Here is a 25968-nt window from a genome sequence, read left to right as displayed (position 1 = left end):
TTATTTTCGTTTTCCTCCTGGGAGATTCTTTATTATTAGCCTTTTATCATTATTTAATTAACGACCTTTCTTTCCTTTTATTTGATTTTTTTTTTTACAAATTTACATGTTCTACATACAATATTATCATAAAATATGCTCTTTATCTCTGTTTTTAACAAAAATATATATAACTAAAATTGCATCTGCATATAATAAAATTTTCTCTCAATTTATATGGGTGGATGGCCATAAGGATATCGTAGTATAGGCGCCCAGTTGTACAAAATACTTTCAGCGCAAGCGAAATCTGGTTGAGACTGCGGAATAAGAGTTGCTGCGCCAAGCAGTAGCAAAAGGAACGCACTTATTGGCACAGAAGCTCTCATCACCCTACCAAGGAAATTGTGACACCTAACTAACGTCCTGGTTTCAACCTCTTCTCCACTGAAACAAATTCCAATCGTTATTACAATTATTCACATACACGGTATTCTAATTTAAATAAAACGTGCAAACTAAATTCTAATACTAATTGTGTAGAAATACTCACATATCAACTTGATCTCCTTGGTCTGATGACTCCGAAGGCTAAAAGAAAAATTTAAAAATAATCGATATTAAATTAATAGTGTTTTGTGCTATTTATAAAATTAAGTCAAATTCTTCATGGTCCTGTTTTTTTTTAATTCAAATAAAAAAATTTACTATTTAATTTATAAATATTAAATGATTTACAATGAAATTTAAATTATTAATAACTCAGGAAACTTAATTTCTCTTTTTTTTTTAATGCTGTGCTAGCTAATTTTTCCAGTGTAAGAAAAGCCAATTTCAATCTAAAGCTCCACTAATTCATTCAAAATTTCAAAGATTTATAGTAAGCAAAATTTTAAATTAACAACTAACAAAACCATGCTTTTTTTCAAAAAAACAATATTGTGATTTGGACTGGTTTGCTTGGTAAAGCATATTGGACATATTTTCATTATTTTTATGCTTGTTCACTTTTTACATCACATCAATACTTACATGATATAAAAGATAAGTAAATAATGAAAATATTCGATATGACAATATAACAAACCTTGCACAAACCACATGTTACAAAATTTACATTCACCTGCTGTGATGTAGGTGGCTGAGCACCGGCTAATCGGGCTAAATAGAGCGCTGTCAAACGAGTCAAGGATTGTAATCTTAGTCTCATTCTGTGTAATTTTTGACATGCTAGTTTTGTTTCTTCTGTCATAACTTGGCGTGCAGTCTCCTCAAGGGAAATTATTCTAGGCTCGCATCTTTCAAGCTCCTGCTTCAACTCCTGTTTGAGGAAAATCAGTTAAATATGCATTTATTTAAATGTCATGTATAACTTACCCTAAATTTTTCCAGTTTAGCTTGTATTAAATTAGCTGGATCATTAAGATTGATAGGTTCTGACTGATTGATGCTGACTTCTGTCCTTTCCAACCAAGCAGTGAGCTCAGCTATTGTATCGTGAAACTCGCCATTCTAAAATCAAATAATTAATATTAAAATAATGTCAAATACATTTTTCAAAAATAAATTAAGTATATAGTACCTGAATGAGAGCAGTCTGCAGTTTAGCTTGCCATGAGGCAGCGGATTCACAAACTCTGTCCCATCTCAAATTGTCGTTTGCTAACCTGGTCCTCAGATCCCTTGCTCTTTCTTCGCTATCACTGTGTTCGGCTAAATGTGTACCGACGATGTTCATAGAGACAACTAGGTTCCTATGACTGTCGAGGTCTAATAGCAGTTCCTAGATAAATTGAAAATTTTAAATCTGAAGTAATTCCATGTAAAAAAGGAAAACGCTTGGCAAATTCATACCCTCTGGTCTTGGATTACGTCTTCTAATTGTTCCATAGAAGTTGGAGGGGTCGACGGTTGCGAAGACAACCGGCCTTCTGCACACTGTAGCCATTGTTCCAGCCGCCAAAGATCATTGTCTAATTGTTTCCAGTTGTTGTTGGAACAAAGAGGGCAAGATAGCTTTCCATGTGCACTGATACAGAAATTTAAAAAAAAATTAAAAATATAAAATTTGATTGGCGAAAAAATAATCTTCAATGCAATTAATGTATAACAACACTAGTACATAAGTATCGTGCAAAAATAATAATTTAAAAACCAAAAAAATGCTGTCGAAAAATTATGGTGTCCATGCTAAATTTAGAATTTTTTTTAAACTTAACTGTTTACATGTAAGCCTATATTTATCCATAACGGAAGACCTGAGAAGCATGATAAATTGGTTTTTATAAATAATGACTACCAATATATTCAATAAGAATGTTTTTTTTTGTGTTAAAATTTGGCAATTTACTACAAAAATTGTCTTACGGAAATAATACCTTAATCTCTTTTAAAATCAACTAGACAACATGAAGTCTTCTGTTTTTTCATAGTACATATTGTAAATTAAATTTTTCTTTTTTTGATATATGTTGAAATCTTCACAGTATACCTAAACATAACTGTTACATTAACATGCACTTGGACGCCACGATAAGAGAACAATCGAATACCTCGTTTCTTTAAGTTGGTTCAATTTCAGTTGAGCTTGCTGCCTTAAAGCTTTGAAGCGATCGTTGATAGATTTTATCTTTTCAACTTGCGCCTCAGTCTCATTTGCATCATACTGTTCTAAAAGCAGCTCACTTAGGTGTTTTACATAATCAAAAGTCGAGTCACACTGGCTAATGCAATTTCCCTAAAAAATATTCATTATTATTTGATTGCCAAAATATTGCAAAATAATGTTCGATAATTACAATTTTCTGGTAAGTTTCAAAATCGTCTAGTTTTGCTAGTTTGGATAAAATCTGTTCCATATCTTCTATTGATGTCTGAAGATTTGTAATGAAAGCGTCTTTCCTTGAAATCGGGCTATCATTCCACCCGAGTGTATCTACTTGGGTGCTTCTGTCTGTTTCAAATTTGAGAGTACTTACTTCTACACTTTGATCTGTCATCTAAAAACAAAAAAAGTAAAATTAACCCAAGAATAGTAATTTAAAAAGCTAAAATAAAACCAACCTTTACAGGTAATATATTGGAATCTCTAATCGCAGCTAAACGTAGCTTCACATCCTTCCAAATACTTTGATATTCGTCCATCATATGTTTTATCTTGTTTATGTCTTTATCGGGACACCATTTCATTACCTTTAATCCTAATTCATCAGCCTCTCTCATATTGTCATTCTCTTCTCTTAGAATCTTCTCAATTTCCTGAAGGTAAAGTAATAAATAATTTGTTAAATTTTATTTTAATGATTGAAGACTTACATCCAAATGATTAACTAGAGCTTCAGGAGTATTGATTTCCGCCATCTCCTTTACTTCAGCCATTGTCAACATAGCGTCACATTTGACCATCGCAGTAACCGCCCTTTCCTGAGCTTTCAAAAATTTCTCATAACTCTTCGCTCTTGAGTCAGCAGTCTTTTCTGCACCTTGAACTCTACTTAAGAGGTTTTCTTCAGCTGTTTGTAGTTTCTCTGGTAAGCCGATTATATCGTTTGGCAAAGAGTACTTTCTCAAAAGGATTCGGTATGTTTCATCAAGTAGTTTAAGCCCTTCGCTATTGAGTGATTTGATGTCTGATTCAACAGCCTAAAATTTTTTTAAATCAATATAAAGTCTTAATTTTTAAATAGAATGCTTTTAAAACATACTTTCAAATTTTGATTAGTTTGCGAAATATTCTCAACATTGCATAAAGGTGGAGTCAAATGGTTTTCAAGCACGGTAACTTCCTTTGCCATATTGTCCATCCAGGTCTGTCGTTCATCAACCATGACAAAGATATTTTGAATTTTGGCCCATAGAGATTCAATGGAGCTCCTTCTCTCATTAGAAAGCACACAAATGATGCTCCATCTAAAAAAATATATATATGTAATATATTAAATATTTTCATCTCAACCAAGACATGAAAAGAATAATTAATTAAATTATAAAAATGAAAATACCTCCTTTCAATATTATTCATTGCCATTGTAATACCCTCAGTGTCTAAAACTATGTGGCACAGTTCACAGTCATTTAAGAGAAGTTCACACAGATTAAGTACCTCACCGATCTCAGAACTGTGTTGTTCTATTTCAGTTTGAAGCTCCTGATAACAACAGATTAAAATTAAAACATCATTATAACAATGTTATTACATTAACAAAACAAAAATTTACCTCTTGTTCTTTTAAAAGTTTTTCAAAATTATCACTCGAAGAAGAAGTAAAAGTAAAAGGAAGCGAAAGTTTATGTTCCATATTTTGAAGCCAAGTCCTCAAGTGTTCCATTTTTACTTCTAATTCAGCCATGTGCTGTGACAAAAAATAGTATTAGATGGGAATCGTGAGTACATATAATGAAAACAGTACCTGTATGACTGTACGTAATTTTGCAGCCCTTCCGTCAGTATTGGCAAGGATATTCTTCCATGTTTTTGTTAATGTTTCTAACGACTGGGTTAAGCGTTTTCCATGAGGTGTGCCCTCATCTTCGACACTTAAGAGTTCCCGGCCAGTCGTAGATAGCCAATCGACTTCTTTTTTCTTAATAGACACCTCAGATTGGATCTCTGTTTCTAGACGTCTAAGTGCTTGTCCTGCATCCATGAATCTATGACTAGACATTCTGTCCAATCTTTCATCGACGCCTTTAGCCCAGTTCAAGAACCTTTCGAACCTGAAGCATTTATGAAAATTTAATTTTGAATAAAAACGAGATTTATACAAATTAGATGAAGAAGAAGAAAAATAACTTTATTCTGGAACTGGTGTCCCCTAAGAATAATTTACATGAACTAAATAAAGGAAGCATCTTCTATGAAGTTAAAAAAAAAAAAAAAAAATAGAAATCTTGGCACAATGTATACCAATAAGGCACAGGACAGAAGAAAAAATTACGAGAACATTAAACAAAAATAACAAATGTTAACATGAGGTCTCTGCTTGGAGGGAGAGGAGGTGATTATACAGGTGGGATTTAAAGGTGGAAAAGGAGGCAGCGTGACAAATAGAAAGGGGAAGGGAGTTCCAGAGTTTAGGGGCTCGGATCAGAAATGATCTTTCAAAGGTATGGGTTGTATGTTGCGGAAGGATAAGGTCAATAGGAGATGAGCAGGTGTTACGAGTGTGAGGAGTTGAATTGGAGGGATTGGATGATGTAGGATGACAAGTGTGGATGGACTGGAAAAGAAAGCAACCTAGGAAATACTGTGCACGGAAGGAGGGGAATAGCCAGGAAAGTTGGGAATACAACCCCAACACCCGGGATCCCCGTGGGGTGCCGTACACAAATCTTACGCAACAATTCATAATATGTTTCAATAGCGCGGTCTCCCCCTCCGAGAGACCGCCGTATGCCAAACAGCTATAATCGAAGAAGGAAGTATAAGGGAAGATACAAGGATTTTCCGGGTGGAGAAAGGTAAGAGAAGCCAGGACCGACGAAACAGGCTGAGGGAGGTAATGGAATGGCGGAAAATTTGGGAAATGTGAGAATGCCAGGAAAGGTTTTGGTCAAAGACTACTCCTAGGTTTTTAACTGAAGAGCAGAAGGGGATGGGATGGTTATTTAGCATGAGAGGTGGGATGCTGGGGAGGGAATTGAGGAGTTGCCTGGACCCGATAATTATGGCGGTGGATTTGGACGGATTGAGGACTAGGGAATTTTTATGGGCCCATTCGTTGATGGAGTTTAGGTCTTTTTGGATCTTGAGAGTGGCCGAGTGAAGATCGGAAGGGTGGAAGGATATGTATATTTGGGAGTCATCGGCATATAGGTGATAGTTACAGGACTGGATGGAGTCGGGCAGATCATTGATATAAATGGAAAAAAGGATAGGAGAGATGCTAGAGCCTTGGGGCACCCCAGATTTTAGAGGGAGGAAGGAGGAGGTAAGGCCATTGGGAAGGGAGACAGCTTGGTGGCGATTGGTAAGGTAGGAGTGGAACCAACGGATGGTGCTGGCGGAGAAGGAAAAAGATTCGAGTTTAGAGAGGAGAGAAAAGTGAGGGACAGAATCGAAGGCTTTAGAAAAATCAAGGACAAGTATACAATACAATATACAAATTACCTCTTGTCGTAAAGATGGGCTAATTGAATTTGATCTTCTAATGTTTGCCTCACAAAGGAGAGCTGGTGTTCGAGGTCAGATTGCTGTTGTGAAAACAGCCAGCATCTTTGTGACATTAGTTTTATGTCGTTCGGACTCAAAGTGTCCTTCAGGACATCTTTCAGCTCTTCGAGGTAACTAATATCACCACCGAGTGCATCAACTTCCCTCGAAACCTCCTATAAAAATAGAAATATAAGTTTATCTTTGTTCAGAAGTCAACAGATTTCAAAAAAATGTATTTACCTCAATTTTAGCTAATCTATGTTCTAGTTTTTCATATGGAATAAATTGTTGAGATTCATGAGTTTCATTTGACAAATGATTTTGTATGTCTTTAAATTTATACTGTATTTTGTTAACCTGACTTTCATATGTGTCATAATTCTCCTTAACTCTCATCAAACTGTCTTTCCTAAAATTTAAGATAACAATGCGTCATTAAAACCAATGTTATAAGCTAGCACTATATTTAAAAATTCTATTTGAAAACTAGGAGCAGCTCGAAAATAGTAATTTCAACAGTGCAATAAACTATCTTAGAAATCTGTTATTACCATGTACGTAGTGCTGCTTGTAGGTTAGACATTCTATTGGATATTGAGGAATGTTCATATTTCAAAGAATTGGCCAAGCTGTCATCGCACACTTTCATTATCATGTTCAACTTTTTGTGAAGAGATTTTTCCATTTCTTCACCTTCGTGGAACCGTTTCAGCATGACCTGTAAGTAAAATGTTTAAGAAAGTTTGTCCCGATTCGGATGGATTTCACCTGACAGGAGCATACCTGAATAGCAGCGATCGTCTTCCCAAGAGATTTCGCATGGACGTATCGCAGTTTTAGTTTATTCCTATCCGTTTCGGCATCCTTCAGCCAATTGAGCAAAAGATTTTGCTCCTGCCTGTACTTTTCCCATGATATCAATCGTCCTTGTATCTAGAAAAAAAGAAAGAGTAGTTTATTTTAAGGAAAAATGCTAAATAAAATCAATCTTACCTCAGTCTGCTTATCCATGATTCTTGCCAATGTTTCATTATGAACATTGGTCAACCTGTTGAACTGCTCTATTACTGACTTGTCAGCATTAGCTTTATGGCTAGGTATTAAAGATTTTTGGCAACTGATAACATCATGATGTACCTTGAAATTTTTTTTAACAAATTAGAAAAATATGCATAATTAACACATCAAAGTAAGATATGCAAAGAAGCATAGTTAGGATATTTATTTTATTTACTTCTAAATTAACTTACTTGGCACAATTTATTTTGGTCTGAAAGCTCATGATAGTGTTGGGGCAAAGAGGAGTCTAAAAATTGATTGACGTGATGTAGGTAATCTTCCCAGAGCGTCAATACGTTCGCGCTCTCTTCTGTGTTTATAAGTCTTGACGATAGCCTGTGGTATTCTTGGAAAGTTTCTCGGAATATTTTCTCCCAAAGCTGTAAATTCGACAGTTCAATAGTTCAGATCCGGGTTATTTTTATTTAGAGGATTCTGTTCAATTTACTTGAAGAAGTTGCATCACAGATAAGCTGTCGGTTCGGTACGGCTCATTACCGAGGTCGACGATTTGGTCTTCAGTTTTACTGAGCAATACCAGATGGTCTCTTAGGGCAGTTAATTGCTTGGTGGGTTCTTTCTCAGCTTCGACTGATTTTAGAGTCTAAAACAACAATTAAAAACTTTTTTTTTAATTTGCAACACAAAAGGTTAAAATTCTACCCAATAAGAGAATTGTGTTTAAACAAAGAAATGAGTATTTGATTCCCTGCTCCAATTCTTGGAGGAAACAGGGCTGTTTTATTGTATATAGATATATTCATCTTTGTGTATATTGTGAGTGAACGTATAGAGTTAGACCCTGATAGATATATATTAATAGTTCAATTTGATTAGTCGTACATGTAAAATGTAAATAATGAAGGAACGCCTTCTGTTAATGAATAGTATGTAAATAAGAAAGATATGTTGAAGAGTGAGTGAAAGTATTTCTAAGTTTAAAAACTGCTTGTGTTAAGTCTAAAATGACATAGCTATTGACATCCCTGGAGCCTACTTGTCAAAGAAAATTCATGATCAGATAGGAAGTCAAGTGGACTGTTTTCTCCTCAAAACAATTTTTCCCAACAGTTTAAGAAGAATTTGAACTCCTTGAAAACGATAAAGCTGGTATATAGTTATATACAAAGTCCAATTTTTGATATTCAAATTGAAAATAGAGGCTAAGCAAGAGCGAGATTAACTCCATAGAAGACAAAATTGGTGACCACAAGAAAAAAATACACTCTCCCCATCAGAGTTTGACTTAGTATAATAGGAGGGGGGGGACAAACACACCCACAAAGCGCATGCACTAAAAACAGACTCAGAGACCAAAAGTTATATAGACGCACTCACCCATACACAGAGGGGAACAAGAGAGAAAGAAAGAAAAAAGAAAGGAGAGAGAGAGAGAGTGAGTGAGAGAATGATTGTGTGTGAGAAAGAGAGAAAAAGAGAAAGAGTGGGAGAAAGAGAGAGAGGGAGAGAGAGAGAGAGAGAGCGAGAGAAGAGAGGAGAGAGAGAGAGAGCGAGAGAAGAGAGAGGAGAGAGAGAGAAAGAGAGAAGAGAGACAGAAGAAAGTGAGAGAGAGAGAGAAAGAGAGAGTGAGAGAGAATTACAGAGGGAGAGGGAAGAAAAGGAAAAAAGAAAGAAAGAAAGAGAGGGGAAGAAAAGGAAAAAAAGAAAGAAAGAAAGAGAGAGTGAGAGAGAATTACAGAGGGAGAGGGAAGAAAAGGAAAAAAAGAAAGAAAGAAAGAAAGAGAAAGAAAAAGAAAGAAAGAGAGAGAGAGAGAGAGAGAGAGAGAGAGAGAGAGAGAGAGAGACAGAGACAGACAGAAAGAGAACAGAAAGATAGATATCCGGCAATAAAATTCGAAAAAGTTTTATAGAAGATAAAAAACATCATCTACCATTTTTAGTGAATCGTAAAAGGAAAACGCATACGCATACGGACGCACAAACAAACATACGTATTAAAGCACAAACATACACGCATACCGACGCACGAACACATATATGTGCTAAACCCAAACACAAACGCATACCGATGCACGATCCCACACGAAGGAAGTATTTCTAGTTACAATTTATCAAAGACTATGTATAAAATACAACTTTATTTATTAATCAGTTTTGAATGTAAAGGTAATTAATGGAAAGAGAACCAACAGAAACAATTTGTTAAATTTCCTCCTAAGTCTGCAAGATATGAAGATCAAATAGATCGGTAACGGCCAAATTGCAGAACCAATTTTTTTGTGGGATTGGAAAACACTAACGAGTGCAAACTTTATAATAAGACAAAGTAGTCATAAAAGGCAGTTTTATGGGAAAAGAGTTAACAAAAGGAATTTACTGCGTGAAATCTGGACAAGAAACGCTGATAGATGCGTGTCTCAAAATAAATGAGTTGTTCATCACTCCTTCACTCATTAAAAGTAGTGTATATTTATATTATACGTATATTTAACTTAATTAATATGGCGTTTCGAAATTAGTATTTAATACAACGAGGTGGACGGGAGAAGGAAATAAAGAAGTCAAATCTGATTTATGTTTTCAGGATCGATGGAGTAATTGTTCAAGGTGAATGGATAAAGTTTTGCAAAGCGGAGGAAGGGTGTGACACGCAAATGTAAACAATGCCCCGCGAACACACACAAGCACAAAAACACACACACACAAACGGGAAAGTAGTGGGAAAACTAATCAAACAGCCCGGAATTTAACTTCTTTTAATTTCACTTCGTCATGCGAGCCTTTCCCTGTCAACACCGCAGAACTCTACTTTATTTCACTTGCCATGTCCCACTTTGGCTGTTCGTTACCCTCTTGAAACGTCAACGATAAAAAAAGCTAGATATTTAATCTACGGGGAAAAATATATTTCTTACCTTTTTGATATCTTCGAGGATTACGGGTTGCTTGATTTTATCAGCAGCGTCGATGGCTTTGAGGGACAACTGTGCGTCCTGAAGCCTCTTGGCCAATGAGTCGACTTCGGGTCGAAGCACCTCTATACCTACCTCTTTAGATATGGCATCTGCTAATCTTCTTAACTCCTCTACCTTATCGTTCCGATCTTTCCATTCCTACAAAACAAACAAAACCCTTATCTCAGTGAATATCTTATGTACCACTTTTCCTATGTTTTTTCTCATTGTAACAGAGAAAATACTATTAAGGCAATAAATCTATAAAGGAAACTAGGTCCTTTAGATTACTCTATACAATAGCTTCATTTATAGCACTTTTGCACCTGGGTCCTTCAGGTATCAAAGCAGATAAAAAAAGCCATCCGGCTATATAAATTTTTACAATAAAACAAAATTCATTTGCGCTGTATCGTTCTGAACCTTGACATTGAATAAGGTCCCCCTAGACTAGTAAATAAAAGATCAAAATATTGTCTAACGAGATACAGGACAGTTATAAGGATGACCTCATTTCTAATGAAATTATCTCATTTTTATTTATAACACGCAAGACAAAATTAAAAGAACATTTAAATGCGCATATTTGATTTAAAAAAAGGAAAACTGAAGGCATTTCATTTAAGAGTGCCCAGAAGAAGATGAAGAAATCAAAGCCAGATGTAAAATTTTATCTATGTGTTCATCTTTTGTTATTGTTTTTGTCTAGATGTGATTTTAAATTCCCTTAGTGATTAAAAACCTCTGGGACCTTTTAGCTCTTTACCATAATCAATTTGATTCGAAGATTAGAGTGATGTTAATTTTTTAAAATTATACATGACGCGAAGATGTTTCTTTTTGTGCTTATCGGCAATAAAACTGTTAATTCACCACGTCAAGGTTTCATTTCTCGTTCCACTTTATAAAATCGTTAAATTTAGACTATGAAAAACCTGGTCGTTTACGGAGTAAAACATTTAAAAACTCTTTTCCCAATGGAAACATAAAATGAAACTTTTGAGGGATTTTCAAAATTGACGGTTTTTTAAATGATTATTCGGAGATTGCGAGATGCGGTCTGGTGTGACGTAGGTTTTAGAACGTGCCAACGTTTCGATCTTTATTGAGATCATCTTCAGGGATTTATAAACATTGCTTGAATTTTACAAATACATGTAGGATGTGGAAAATTTTTTTAACGTGTTATTTTAAAAAAAGCAAGCTCTAATTATTTTTTTATTATGTATTGTATAATAGCTTTGATCGTTTTTGTTAAGAAAGCTTCATGATAAATTATTTTAATTATCTGCTTTCACTTATTCCAATTGTCCATGCACGTTCCGTACAATGTCTCTTTTTCCTAATGGAAGATTTAGAAATGGAACAATGTTGAGCTTTGTATCATTGTTATGTAGAAAGGTAAGTAAAGGGTTGTTGAAAAAGAAAGTTCTACTTCGGACTTGTCGTTATTTATGAATAGGAAAAATCTATAAGATAAGGGCGTTAAATTTTGGAAAGTGTCGACGATGAATAAATTAACTGAAAAATTTTTAAATATGAAAATTTATGGCCATTTCCTTCTTTGAGATAAGATAACATGCGACGGTTTTAAGAGAAGAATTTTGCATTTTACGTTTGAAAGCTTTATTATAAATATATGGTTTTTAAAAATTTGCTTTTTATTAGAAAGGTGTGTTTTTTTATTTATGTTTGTCATGCTAGTCTTCAAATGAAATTTGAGTATGAAAGGTGAGGTTGGGCCCTGCCAATGTCCAAAAGGGTCGAGTACCTCTGTCGGATCCATAGGGTAAGGGCCCGTCGAGAAAGGGCGTAGTGTCCACAGGCGGAGGAAACTTTCGCAGAACCGGTGCCAGGACGAGACTGAAAGCCCGCCACGATCTTTCCACTCGTACGAACGATTTCCTCGGCGTCCTGAGGACGTTGTGAACTCGCGGTCCTCATTCCACTGGGGGGAATGAAAATAGATTCCCTGGGCTCGATACGGTGGGGAATCGGGTGGGCGTCACATCCCCCAGACACCGGCGTGATGAAATCCTCCCAAATACACTCAGCCGATTGATAAAATACACATACAAAAAAAAACCCAAACAGCTTATTACATAACTTAGATTAAAAATACAGGCATTTTATTAATGGAAAATGCCACCTACACAGCGAAAATACGAATCCGATGAAGCCATTGCTTCATTTTCTGCTGGATTTTCATGAAACACTAGGTCATTTATATAAGTTGTGTTTTTAAAATACGAAATCCTTTTCGTTTTTTTAATCTCTTTTGAACCTTATTCGCTACACGATAGCTAAAGCGAATCGACCCGATTAAAAAAAAAAAAAAATAAAATAAATAAATCAGCCAAGAATAAAAAACAGCAATACAGTTATTTAATCAAACTTGTCTGTATAAATATTTACCAACTGAACTGATATAACTTATTTATTTAACTTTTCATTAGTTCATCAATGAAATTATTTAATGACGCTACTTCGAGTTTGAAGATTTTGCCTGTGTTTTCTTCTGAAAGCTTATCTTCTAGCCACAATTAAAAAAAAATTAAAATTAATAGGATGTAGGACAAAGACCGATTTAATTTTCTTGAAAATTGTAATCCCTCATAGGCTTTATTTTTTTTAAATTCAATTAGATTTCATACCACTTTAATCCGTGGACTATACAAAATGAAAGTGTAAAAAAAGAACTTGTCTTGCAGTTTTGTCTTAGAGTTTGGTTAAATATCATGACGATAAAATTTGAAATTTTGGTGATATAAAGCCATTATTGGAAACGAGAGTTTTCCGCCGCCGAAACAACCCCTTTGGTACGGCAATTGCTTTCTCTGACCGGACATCCTCAAGAGGAGTGTTCTGGAAGAAAATTCGATGAGAAAGCTCTGCGGGACACAATAAAAAGTACTTAATTGTCAAGAGAGCTTGGAGTATCCCAATCCAACATAAATCGTGGACTGTGTAACTCGGGAAATATGAATCGCTCGTTAAGAGCGGTCCTCATTGAGCAGACACGATGCCGAGTAGAAATTACTCAACAACTTTTGAAAAACCCATATGACCTCCGGTTCATCAAAAGACTAGTCACTTGCGATGAAATATTTTGATATCCCAAGACCTAGAAACAATGGCTACACTGCAATCAGACAGCTCTACCAGTTAAAAAGGGCAATGCGACAAAAAGACAATGGTCTCTGTAGTATGAAATTAAGAAGGCATAATTCATTATGAGTTCATTCTATAAGGTCAACCACTGATTCGAAACTTTATTGTGAGCAGTTACAGGAAATGTATTTTATGGAAATGTATTTGACCCAGTGGTACATTACAGGATTGGTAAAAAGAAATCGGATGTTTCAACAAGATAACACCCGACAAAACACGTCTCGTTTCACGAAACAAAAAATTACAAAATTTAACGGAATTGAGCTTCAACTTCACCCAGCTTACGGTCCAGACTGAGCACGTACCGACTACCATCTGTTCCAGACCGTGGCTCATTATCTTCACGGGAAAACTTTTAATACTCTGGATGAGGTTCAAAATGGAGTTATAGAATTCTTCCGTTCAAAACTCAAAAAGTGACGTGAAACAATCCAACACTGCATCGAGATGGCAACAAACCATAGAACACAACGGTTATAGTTCTAAGGGGCGTCGGTGGCCGCAACGGTTTAGGCGTTGACACGGCGCTCATCACAGTAAGGTAAAGGTCCCGGGTTCGAAGCCCGACATACTTACAAATGNTTATCAAATTTTTTTTAATTAACAAGAAAAAGTTCATTTTTTTATGACACCGTATTAAAAGCTTCGTAAATGAGTATTATATAGTTACCAAGACGAGAAAAGAAAACCGCAGGATTTTATCTATGTAAAATTCCTTTTAAATCTTTTAAAAACAATCTGTAAATGAGTTTATCTTTCAGGGATTTGCCAAAGAAAAATTAAACCAGGCTTTTTGGTCCGCTTTGGACGATTAAAAGGGCGAAAAAAAGCGTATTGTACAATTTGAAAATGATTGAATTTCCGTTTGAACTGGACCAGGCGAGGGGGAGGATCTCGGCAATATTCCTCTTCAACCGGCTACGTCCGATTTTTATGGACCGCCAAATTGTTTTTGGTCCAACTGCGCAAATATTAGGATAGATTTAAAAATGAAAAAAAATGTCAAAATATTGAGTTTAGTTTGGAAAAGTGCTTACAAATCGGACTTTGGGATATTTTCCCTATACCAAGCCAGACGGTATTAAACTCAATAAATTTACAAGTTTCCTTTGCTATTAAAAAGTCAATTTTTGACTCAATAAAATCATTTTAACACTCTAAACATCGATCTTATAACTTTATAATATTATAGCGGATTAATTATATACAATTGCTAGGTTAAACTTGGATTTTAGCCCTTCTAATTTAAATTTCTAAATATTAAAAGAAATCTTGCATGCTTGGGGACAAGTTTAATATCGATTTATACGACAAACATTCTGGTTAAAATGAAATTATGCAAATTTATAAAAGAAAAACATACATCTAAATAATTCCATTAGTAAACAAAGACAGTTGTTTGCCTATCATTGATAATTTTTAAGGTTGAACAATATTCAATGATAATGAAATTACGAACAAACAGGATAACAGTTAAATATGAAACAACGTACAAAAACTACAAATTTATGTGTAGTTGAAGCAATACAAATCAACATCCTTGATGAGATCAATTTTTTTTTTCTAACAAGTATTGCCTTATATCACATTTGATTTATTGTTAGGAAAATTTGAAGTTGATAAGTTTATATATCAATGTTTTTTAACTGGCTAAACTGGCATATTAAAGGGGGGTAAATTTACAGTTCTTTTTAGCAGCAAATTTTGACAGATCTTTCCAAATAAAAGATTGGTGTAAGTTGGAACATGGAGTGGGATGAAGTCAAAGGCTTAAATTTTGACTTAACCAATGAAATACTTAAAAAAAGGTTGTAAGTTTTTGTATTCTAGATACCTAAGCAGCGCTGAAAGCCTTGGACCACCTTCAGTTTAAAGCTTGTCTGGCTTAACCTATCTTCAGCTTCTGGGAAAATGAAATTAGGTAACTGATGTCAGTGCCACGAGGGGCCAGGCTGGCAAACTAGCAAACATCTCAACCAGGAAAACAAAGATTTCTCTCAAGACTTAAGGGTAATAAAAGGCGTTTTATACTGCCCATTCAATTACCACCTTAATAAATGGGAAAATTGAACCCTGAAGACTCCGTCATGAAAAAACAGCTGAATTGCCATTTGCAATAAGGCAGGGCTGATAACCACCAATTAATATGGTTATCACGGTCAGTAAAAGTACTCGGGATACAGAAGCGGTTTTAGTTTTTTACATGGGGGCCATTCTACCCCATATGCTGCCCCGGTCTGTATAGAAGCGCTGAACCTTCGACGTACAAAAACCTTGAAAGACCTAAAGTCAGATGCTGCTCAGAGTAATAAAAGATACTGGACAATCTCACTCTTTGCTCCATGTGTTATAGTTGTAGCAACGACTTACGCAAAGGGAGATTTGAGGTTCTTGGTGAAGATCACATCGAATTTGAAATCCCAATGTGCAAAGTACACCCAACAGTAGAGAAAACGTGTTTTTCATTTGAACAAGAAACCTACAGTATTTCGTCTAGAGAAGAAGCATTCTTCATGTGTACACAGATGGTAGCAAAACAGAAAGAGGTGTACTGCAGTGCCTAAATTGAGAAGACCCAGTGAATATACAAAAATATAAACTCCCTGGAGTAGGAAAAACCAGGTGCTTGAATTACGTGAAATATCGAAATGAAGAACTATCCAGGAAACGACAAATAACGCTGCAAACGTATTTAGACAGCAAAATGACAATCCCTATCGCAAGAGTTACTTGTGCGAGGAAAAAAGACCCTAGGGTCAGCACATCAGGGAATGACAGCCCTTCAGGGTGAAAGTCCACTTTCCTTGGGTAGGTCTATGTTTATAAACAAATATGTTTCTTTTTACCAATAAAACTTGTATTTACTATAGTTTACCATCGACTTAATTAGTATGTAAAAGATTTTATAATATTTGAAAAACATTTCTGCTGGGACAAAATTTGAGTGTAAACAAAAAGCTAACAGCTGACTTTATTCAATGGCCGAAAACCTTCTTCTAAATGTATTTTTTGTTTTAAATATATTTTTCATATTTTGTTCTACAATTTTTGTTGTTGGAAAGTCTTTAACGAGTCTCATAAAATGCATATAATTCTTTTGTTATTAAGATATTGTTTCTGTACCTTTGCCCTACTCCATTACAATTTTGTTTTTAGAGTGTTACATTGTGAAATTTTGATTTAGTGTTTAAAACGACGTTCATCGCGAGTCTTTACCGGTTATCTCGGCAGTTCTGTACATAGAATTATCTCGCCGGTTCCGCTTTACAAGGAGTGAAACACCTGTACCAATAAACTGAAACTTTTTGGTGGTAAAATGTTGAACACTTCCAGCATTAGGAAAAAATTTCAGTGATTTATACTGTTAGTTTTTGTCGTTATTTTTTAACCGTTTTAGCATGAAGTAAAAAAATTAAAATATTCGTTTTTTTGTGGCAAGCTTGTCGTTTTAGCATTGAGAAAAAATAAGTTCAGCGTTCAAACTATTACTTTTGTAAGGCAAGCTCGTCCTATTTTGAAGAAGTAAAAAAACTTCAGTGTTTCTGTTTCTGTTCAGTTTTTGTGTGGTAAGTTCTGTTCAACCTTCAACAAAAATATTCTGTCTTTATTTCTATCTGTCTGTCTGTNAGAGAGAGAGAGAGAGTGTGAGAGAGAAAGTGAGTGTGTGTGAGAGAGAGTGAGTGTGTGAGAGAGAGAGTGAGTGTGTGTGAGAGAGAGAGTGAGTGTGTGAGAGAGAGAGAGAGAGAGAGAAAGAGAGAGTGTGTGTATGTAAGAGAGAGAGAGAGTGTGTGTGCATGTGTGAGAGAGGAAGACAGAATTACAGAGAGGTGAGGGAAGAAAACGAAAGAAAGAGAGAGAGAGGGGGGGGGAAGAAAACGAAAAAAGAAAGAAAGAGATGGGGAGAGAGAAAGAAAAAAGAAAGAGAGAAAGGGAAGAAAACGAAAGAAAGAAAGAGAGAGAAGGGGAAGAAAACGAAATAAAGAAAGAAAGAAAGAAAAAAAGAAAGAGAGAGAAAGCAAGAGAGAGAAAGCAAGAGAGAGAAAGCAAGAGAGAGAAAGCAAGAGAGAGAGAGAGAGAGTGAGTGTGAGAGAGAGAGTGAGTGTGTGAGAGAGAGAGAGAGAGATTTAGCATTAAAAAAATGATTTGAGAATTTTATTCAATTTCAGTCAATTATTTTTTTGTGTGGCAACTTGGACCGGTTTTAGCTCTAACAATAAGTTAATAAGTTTAATACTTTTACACCCCATTGTTATTATTATTATACATCTTAAATATTCTTAATTAGAATTATATATACTCTTATTTAATATGCTTAGTTTTAGCATTAAAAACAAATTTAAGAATGTCAGTCTATTTTAGTCAATTATTATTTGTGGGGCAAGTTGTACCAGTGTTAGCTTCAAGTTAAAAATTTATGCATTTTTAAACCCCATTATTGTTATTATATATTTTAAATATGCTCAATTAATTATTGTTACCGTATTAAAAGTTTCCTCGAATAATGAAAATACGTATTTAAAAATTGTCTCGTAATACAGGAAACAGGGTCGTTTTATTGTATACAGTACTGATAGTTTCATATGCCTATGAATGTATTTATTAGCGTGAATGTTGTAGTGTGAAAGAAGGCGGAATATTGAGCACCTCAATTACGAAGTTATATAGTATATCTAAAGGTGTCCAGCCAGTTCCGCCTTGACAGGAGCGAAATACCTATACTAACAAAATAGCAAACTTGGCACAGAATAAGAAAGACTATTTTTTCCTTCTTGAATTCTCCTTTCCTAGACGGCATTATTCAAAGCTAATGTTTTTTAACAATAGCTATTTTCCATTCTAACAAAATATTAGCATTGCTAATTGAATGAATTGAATTTGTCGGACAGTTGGAGACTTTTATTCAACGCAGTATTCCTCTTAAGAATTGAAATGATAAATATTTAAAAAAAACAGAATCAAATATCTATGTAATTAAGTTGAATAGTTTGAAAAATAGATAAAAAGTTTTAAAACGATTTAACAACCGCGACTTTCTATTAACTCACGTTAGCATGCGATTCCCCTTGTTAAATTGTTAAAATTGAATTTATTTTTTTACTTACCGCCATTTCATGGAGAAGATTATCCACTGGTATCACATCGCGTGTTTTAAACTATTTAATTGTCGGTTGAGAGATTGTCTGTTACATGTTTGACGCGAGCACGACTGTGCCAAAATGAGGCCCCACCGCTTCAGTGTTTTCTTAACACTGTTTACCGTATAAATAGTCATGCCGTCAGTAAAGAGCCAAGCCGTTATTTACATGTTTACGTCCTTTCTTACTGTTTAATAATTATGAGTCTCAAACTTGTCCAACATCATCTACGTATTCCAGAAAAATAAAACATTAAAACTTATTATTTCAATAAATTAGTCAAAAAAATTTTGAATCCTAAAATATTTATTATACAAATAAAAATTCGTGTTTTGGGCAAATACAAATATTTCCCGCTTCTTTTTTTCTTATCATATTATAGAATAAATACTATAAAATTGAAAATTGAATTTAGAGTAGTAAATTTAAGCGATAAAAGGTCAATGTGCCCACTTTTTCGACGTGTTTAATGACAAGTGTCATCAGATTTGTATAAGGCAAAGATTTTTTTAATCAATTATTATTCAATGATCAATGTTCACTACTTTTATGCTTGCCTTGTTTTAATATTAAGAAAAAACATTTACTGTTTTGAACTTTATTTTTTTTTTTTTGTAGTAAGTTGTCCGTTTTGCGCATGTATACAAAAAAGTTGACGTTTTCAACTAATTTTTTTGTGTGAAAATGTTGACCAGTCAGCATCAAGATAAAAAGGTTGAGTGTATCAAACTATGCATTAGGTTTGTTTGTACTTAGAAAAAATAAGTTCAGTGTTCAAACTATCACTTGTTCCGTCGTTTTAGCATGAAGTAAAGAAAAAAAATCAATGTCCAACCTACTTTTGTAGAGGTATGCTTTACTTCTTTTAATATTAAGAAAAAACGTTTACTGTTTTGAACTACGAGCTTTTAATTGTTTTGTAGTAAGTTGTCCATTTTGAGCATGTGTACAAAAAAGTTCACTTTTTCAATTAATTTTTTTTGTGTGAAAATTATGACCAGTCAGCGTAAGGGCAAAAGGATTTAGTGTATCAAACTAAGCATTAAGTTTGTTTGTACTGAGAAAAAATAAGTTCAGTGTTCAAACTATCACTTTTTTCCGTAGTTTTAGCATGAAGTAAAGAAAAAAACCAATGTCCAACCTTCTTTCGTGGGGGTGTTTGCCTTCTTTTAATATTAAGAAAAAACGTTTACTGTTTTGAATACGAGCTTTTAATTTTTTTGTAGTAAGTTGTCCGTTTTGCGCATGTATATAAAAAAAGTTCACGTTTTCAACTAATTTTTTTGTGTGAAAATGTTGACCAGTCAGCATCAGGATAAAAAGGTTTAGTGTATCAAACTATGCATTAGGTTTGTTTGTACTGAGAAAAAATAAGTTCAGTGTTCAAACTATCACTTTTTCCCGTCGTTTTAGCATGAAGTAAAGAAAAAAAAATCAATGTCCAACCTACTTTTGTGGGGGTATGCTTGCCTTCTTTTAATATTAAGAAAAAACGTTTACTGTTTTGAACTACGAGCTTTTAATTGTTTTGTAGTAAGTTATCCATTTTGAGCATGTGTACAAAAAAGTTCACTTTTTCAACTAAGTTTTTGTGTGTGAAAATTATGACAGTCAGCATAAGGGCAAAAGGATTTAGTGTATCAAACTAAGCATTATGTTTGCATTAGGTTAAGTAGGTGAAGTAAAGAAAAAAAAAGTTTGAAATTGTCAGTTTTTTTGTGGTAAGTTTGTCCTGTTTAAGCTTCAAGAAAAGTATTCATTGTTTCTGTAAATTTTGTGTGTCTGTGTTTGTTTGTTATAGTAGTAACATTAAGGAACAACAAGGCCATACAACACTAAGGAAAAATTAATTATTCTTTTTATATAAGGTCTTGGTTGAAATGAAAAAGTTAGTGTCACGAACGGGATTCGAACCCAAGACCTTCCGCTTCTCATCTCAACCAAGACCTTATATAAAAAGAATAATTAATTGAAATAAGTAATTAGGTAAATTAGAACACTAAACATAAATGATTTAAGGAAAAGTTCCAAATCTTCGTGTTTTTTATATATAAGCTGAAAACAAAACGTTATTGAATATAATTAAAACTTTACATATTTCGTCTTTCTTTTTTCTTATCATTTTATACAGCAAAGATTGGAAAATTCAATTAAGAATTTATTTTGGCAAATTTTTGATTTTTTCTTTGACTGATAAAAGGTCGATGTAAGACACTTTTCGTCCTGTTGAGTGACAAGTGTCATCAGTTTTGTATAAAGCAAAAAAATACATGTTTTTAAACCAATTATTTAGTTCGTTATTTTATTTGCTTTAGCATTAAGCAGTTCAGTGTTTGAAGTAATACTTTTTGATGGTAAAATTTACCACTTTCAGGATTAGGAAAAAAAAAGTTCAATGATTTATTATTTATGATATGTTAGTTTTTATCGTAATTTCGAACTGTTTTAGCATGAAGTAAAAAGAAGTTGAATGTTTCCAACTATTTTTTTTGTCGTAATTTTGAATTATTTTAGCAGGAGGCAAGAAAAAAATGGTGTTTCAAACTATTTATTTTTTGTTATTTTAGCATTCAAAAAAGACAAGTGCAGTGTTCAAACTATTACTTTTTGGTGGCAAGCTCGTACTATTTTAGAATGATGTAAAAAAAAACCTTCAATGTTTAAAACTGTCAGTATTTTGTGGTAAGGTTGTCCTGTTTTAGCATTGAGAAAAAAAATTCAGTGTTCAAACTATTGCTTTTTTTAGCAAGCTGTCCAGTTTTAGCATGAAAAAAAAACCTTCTGTATTTCAAACTGTCATTTTTTTGTGGTAAGGTTATCCTGCTTGAGTTAGTGAAAAAATGTAAGAGTTCAAAATATCAATTTTTGGGGGTTAAGTTTGCCTTGTTTTAATATTAAGGAAATACGTTAACTGTTTCGAACAATAAATTTGTCTAGTTTTGGCATTAATAAAATAAATGCTCAGGTTGTCAACTAATCATTTTATTGTGGCAATTTTGACCACTCAGCATTAGAAGAAAAAGGTTCAGTGTTTCAAACGAAGCATTAGGTTTTTTTTGTGTGGCAAGATTGTACTGTTTTAGCATTTACGAAAAAATGAGTTCAGCGTTCAAACTATTATTTTTTTTAGCAATCTCTTCTGTTTTAGCATGAAGAAAAAAACCCTCTGTATTTCAAACTGTCGTTTTTTGTGGTAAGGTGTCCTGTCGAGTTAGTGCAAAAAAAATTGAAGAGTTCGAACTATCAAGTTTTTGGGGATAAGTTTGCCTTGTTTTAAATTTAAGGAAATACGCTGTCTATTTCGAACAATAAGTTTGTCCAGTTTTAGCATTGATAAAATAAATGCTCAGATTGTCCACTAATGATTTTATTGTGGCAATTTTGACCACTCAGCATTAGAATAAAAAGGTTCAGTGTTCCAAACGATGCATTAGGTTTTTTTATGGCAAGATTGTATTGTTTTAGCGTTTACGAAAAAAGGAGTTCAGTGTTCAAACTATTACTTTTTTAGGATAATTTTCCTTGTTTTAATTTTAAGAAAAAATATGTTTGGTACAGTTAACTTTTTTTATTTATTTTTAGCAAGTTTTTCCAGTTTTAGAATGAATAGTAATACTTTTTTGCGGCAATTGTTACCAGTCAGCAATAGAAAAAAATATTGAGGGCTTCAAATTATGCATTACTTTTTTGTGGCAAGCTTGTCCTGCAATGGGAAAAAAATAAGTGCAGTGTTCAAACTATTAAACTATACTTTTTTGTGACAAGTGTGTTCTGTTTTAGTGTGAATTAAAAAAAATTACATTGTTTCAAACTGTCAATTTTGTTATGGTTCCAGGAAAAATATTCGGCGTTTCTGCCGATTTTGTGTGCACGTGCTTACGTGTGTTCGTGGAAAGTTATACCAGACTTCAAATTTGGGAAAATAGTTCACTTTGTTAAAACTATTTTTTAGTTTTGACCGGTTTTTGTGTGGCATGTTGGACCAGTTTAACTCTAGGCTATAAAAATCAATACTTTTACACCCCATTATTATTATTATCAAAAAGCTAGAATTGCAGGTGAACAGCGTTTTGAGCTAATATTAAATCAGTGAAATCAGAAATCCATTTTCTTAGCTTTCGGATGAATCAACACCAAAAAGAGCTAAGAAACGTGCAGATAATTTATCTAATTTAAAATTGTAATTTGTTTGGGGAAAAAGAGCCTGAATTATGTTATTCACGTTTTCTCTTTTCGTAATTTTATAATTATATAAATCAGTTTTATTTAAATTTACTACTGGCTATTGCATAAGGAAGTGTTTAGACCAAAAATAGAATTATATGATCTATGCTGTTTCGTTTTCTAATGGTACTAAGAAGATTTTTTGTATTTTGACTGTTTTGATCGAAATTTCAATGAAATATTTGATCAATGTTTCGCAGAATTTTCAGGAGGGAATTTAAATTTAAATCGATAATATTTCTTTTTATAGATCCCGCTTCTGCTATATATTTTGATATACCATGATAGAAAAGTAAATTTATATATTTTATTTTATACCAGAAATTTTTGTAAATTTCTTACCTCTGCTGTGAGATTTGCGTTCAAGTCAAGATTTTTGTTTGCGTCCGCGTATTGCACCCAAAGTTCGGCTGCGTGCGTGTAGCTTTTAACGAGGTCCGTCAGTTCTTCCTGGGTTGACTTCCAGGCTTCTTCTTGGGCTTTGACTTCGGCTCTAAGCTTCTTCCCGACCTCCTCGCTGACGACCTTTTCCAAAGTTTGACCGCTCTCTTTGAGCTCTTCCAAGCTCACTTCGCGCTCACCGAGAGTGTCTTGAACGCCCTGGAAAAAAAAAAGTTATTTTAGTTTACTTACTGCAAGATTTATAAAAGTTTTTCAGATAAGGCAGATTGGTAGAATACGAAACGAGAAGCGTCTGGAGCGAGATTTGAACTTCTATTTTAAGACGTGGAACTTTGTTTGCTATGCTCACGCTTACAAACACTTGAACAAGCCAAGAACACCGAGCTTTTATTTTCTCTGACAAGGATCCTATTTTTACATAATTTGTAAACAACGATGGAAAATTATTGGCTCAACTCTTCCGGTTCAACCCATTTGGTACAAGTTCGTTATGAAAAAGCTGTTCAGTCGGGATAATTTCAACTCACGTACGAAAAACAAAATTCACTATTATACTGAACTTTATTCAAACTAAATATATAAAAAATTTCTGAAGAAGACTATTCTAGAAAAGTAAAAAGTCCTAAAGAACAAGCGGAATGTAGTCCTTCTAAGCTGTTTTATACGACAATGATTCTTTCCGTCATTTGCTCAGATTGGTCTAAAGTGTGTGTTTAAACAGAAAATATATCCTTCTTTTGTCAAAGTTTGTAGTACGAACGTCAAAAGACGGGCGTCGTGAGTCAATAGATAGTATGTATCTTTGAACTATTTTTAAACAGAATTGACTTATCCCAGCTAACCGTCTGAGAATATACCAGAAAGAAACTAATTCCCTTCCAGTTTTACCTACCATACCTCAAACTTTATTTCTCGATAAACTTTATAAAATAGACTTCATTCCTATTCTGTGCCTTCAACCAGCCGATATTTTGAGCCTTACGAGCTGTCCAAAGGTTTGAGACGATAGGTCATTTGTGTTTGTCTTATGAGCTGCCTTACAGAAAAATGAATCATTCAGTCATTTGATACAACTGCCCCTTGATCTAAGATACCAGAAATAAAGCGTCCTTTCGATCCAGTAAATTGATTTGTCAATAAATCGCGCAATTTTATTATAGTCACAGGGTAGTTTTTGAGTCAAGAGGTCACTTGAGTTTTTCTTATGAGCTCTCTTACAGAAAAATGAATCTTTATGTCATTTGATACAATTGCTTTTTGATCTAAGATATCAGAAATAAAGAGTTCTTTCGGTCCAGTAAATTTATTTGCCAATAAATCGCACAAATTTAACTATAGTCATAGGGTAGAATTTTTAAGTCAATAGGTCATTTGTGTTTGTCTTATAAGTTGTCTTACAGAAAAATGAATCTTTGTGTCATTTGATACAACTGATCCTTGGTCTCAGGTATCGGGAGAAAATTATTACGGTTCAGTAAATTATTTGCTGCCAATAAATCGCACAATTTAGACTATGGTCATAGGGTAGATTTTTTGAGTCAAGAGGTCATTTGCGTATGTATTATGAGCTGTCTTACAGAAAAATGAACCTTTCGGTCATTTGGTAAACTGGTCCTTGGTCTAAGGTATCAGAAAAAAATCGTTCGGTCCAGTAAATTTATTTGCCAATAAATCGCACAATATTGACCATAGTCATAGGGTAGATTTTTTGAGTCAATAGGTCATTTGCGTTTGTCTTATGAGCTCTCTTACAGAAAAATGAATCTTTATGTCATTTGATGCAACTGGTCCTTGGTCCAAAGTATCAGAAAAAATTCGTTCGGTCCAGTAAATTTATTTGCCAATAAATCGCACAATATTGACCATAGTCATAGGGTAGATTTTTTCAGTCAATAGGTCATTTGCGTTTGTCTTATGAGCTCTCTTACAGAAAAATGAATCTTTATGTCACTTGATACAACTGGTCCATGGTCTCACGCATCAGAAAAAAATTCTTTCCGTACAGTAAATTTATTTGCCAATAAATCGCACAAATTTAACTATAGTCATAGGGAAGATTTTTTGAGTCAAGGAGTCATTTGTGTTTGTCTTATGATCTGCCTTACTTCTTTCCGCCTTTTTTAAACTTTTTTATTAGATTAATGAATCTGACTATAGTCATATCTGTAAGTCTATAATTCAGTCGGACTTTTTAGACTTATTGACTGTCTTACAGGAGAAAAATGAGCTTTTAATCAATTCGGCCTGTCAATGTGGTATTTCTAAACAGAAAATACATACATTCTTCAGTAGAAAAAAATATAATTATACAAAATTGATCGTAGACGAGAGATCGAAGGATATTTTAAAACAGTTGATTTTGAAGGTTTAAATTAATTTATCTGATGATTGAAAAATTGGAAAACAAGCATTCACAAGTTATTACGGTTAATGTTGCGTATTATTATATAATAGCAATATTAGGTATATTCGAATAAATAAAAAAAAAAAAAAATCATCACGTGCAAAAAACGTGACGGATCCGTCCGACTAAATTTTTAATAAAATTTTGAACTCTGCACCACAAATGTTTTTCTATAAGCTATAAATTTCATCTAAAACTTAAAATATTTTATAGCTCCCATTGGGATTTAGCATGGTATAGGGTACACAATTAAACTGTGAAAAAAAAAAAGGATAAAAGAAACCCAAAGAAACCCAAGGATTGTAGTTTATCTCTATGACAAATCTGGTTTTTAGTTAGCCTAACAGTTTTAAATTTTTTTCTAGCCATTTATTAACAATGCTAAATGACTCTTGTGATTGAGACAATTAAGGAAAAATCAGTAGGATTGATTTCCTTTATCGAGTTTTGAAAGACAGTTGGACATTGGACGCTCGCAGTTCAAACTCATAAAAGATAATCTTTATCTTACATCTTATGATGTTT

The 25968-nt window shown here is 33.8% G+C and overlaps 2 protein-coding genes across 4 annotated transcripts in view; both read right to left on the bottom strand.

Moving 5' to 3' along the window:
- Nucleotides 1-106: 106 nt before the first annotated feature.
- Nucleotides 107-25968, bottom strand: part of LOC112126486 (nesprin-2-like) — a 26456-nt gene continuing 594 nt past the window's right edge. The window contains exons 2-24 of one of the 3 annotated variants that reach the window (XM_024225664.1): nt 22980-23237; nt 10069-10266; nt 7641-7796; nt 7384-7572; nt 7127-7270; nt 6917-7066; nt 6685-6851; nt 6374-6542; nt 6089-6306; nt 4389-4695; nt 4197-4331; nt 3981-4126; nt 3684-3888; nt 3295-3621; nt 3043-3237; nt 2778-2978; nt 2532-2716; nt 1834-2008; nt 1562-1762; nt 1357-1491; nt 1103-1300; nt 533-570; nt 107-426 (exon numbers count right to left, since the gene is read on the bottom strand). In XM_024225664.1, coding sequence (XP_024081432.1) covers nt 213-426; nt 533-570; nt 1103-1300; nt 1357-1491; nt 1562-1762; nt 1834-2008; nt 2532-2716; nt 2778-2978; nt 3043-3237; nt 3295-3621; nt 3684-3888; nt 3981-4126; nt 4197-4331; nt 4389-4695; nt 6089-6306; nt 6374-6542; nt 6685-6851; nt 6917-7066; nt 7127-7270; nt 7384-7572; nt 7641-7655 — 3714 coding nt within the window. In that variant the 5' untranslated portion in view covers nt 7656-7796; nt 10069-10266; nt 22980-23237 and the 3' untranslated portion in view covers nt 107-212. Of the gene's footprint in view, nt 427-532; nt 571-1102; nt 1301-1356; nt 1492-1561; nt 1763-1833; nt 2009-2531; nt 2717-2777; nt 2979-3042; nt 3238-3294; nt 3622-3683; nt 3889-3980; nt 4127-4196; nt 4332-4388; nt 4696-6088; nt 6307-6373; nt 6543-6684; nt 6852-6916; nt 7067-7126; nt 7271-7383; nt 7573-7640; nt 7797-10068; nt 10267-11878; nt 12031-18380; nt 18445-22979; nt 23238-25968 lie in introns of those variants that run through there. The other 2 variants (XM_024225663.1, XM_024225662.1) reach the window with 2 other exon arrangements.
- The window catches only part of LOC112126487 (titin-like), a 21615-nt gene continuing 17739 nt past the window's right edge, over nt 22093-25968 (bottom strand). The window contains exons 13-14 of the mRNA XM_024225666.1: nt 22980-23237; nt 22093-22116 (exon numbers count right to left, since the gene is read on the bottom strand). Of these exons, the coding sequence (XP_024081434.1) occupies nt 22093-22116; nt 22980-23237 (282 nt within the window). The remainder of the gene's footprint in view (nt 22117-22979; nt 23238-25968) is intronic.

The sequence above is a fragment of the Cimex lectularius genome, unplaced genomic scaffold (genome assembly GCF_000648675.2).
Source record: "Cimex lectularius strain Harlan isolate CLEC.00 unplaced genomic scaffold, Clec_2.1 scaffold37, whole genome shotgun sequence".
NCBI classification, from domain to species: domain Eukaryota; kingdom Metazoa; phylum Arthropoda; class Insecta; order Hemiptera; family Cimicidae; genus Cimex; species Cimex lectularius.
This window is presented reverse-complemented; position numbering and strand designations above follow the sequence as displayed.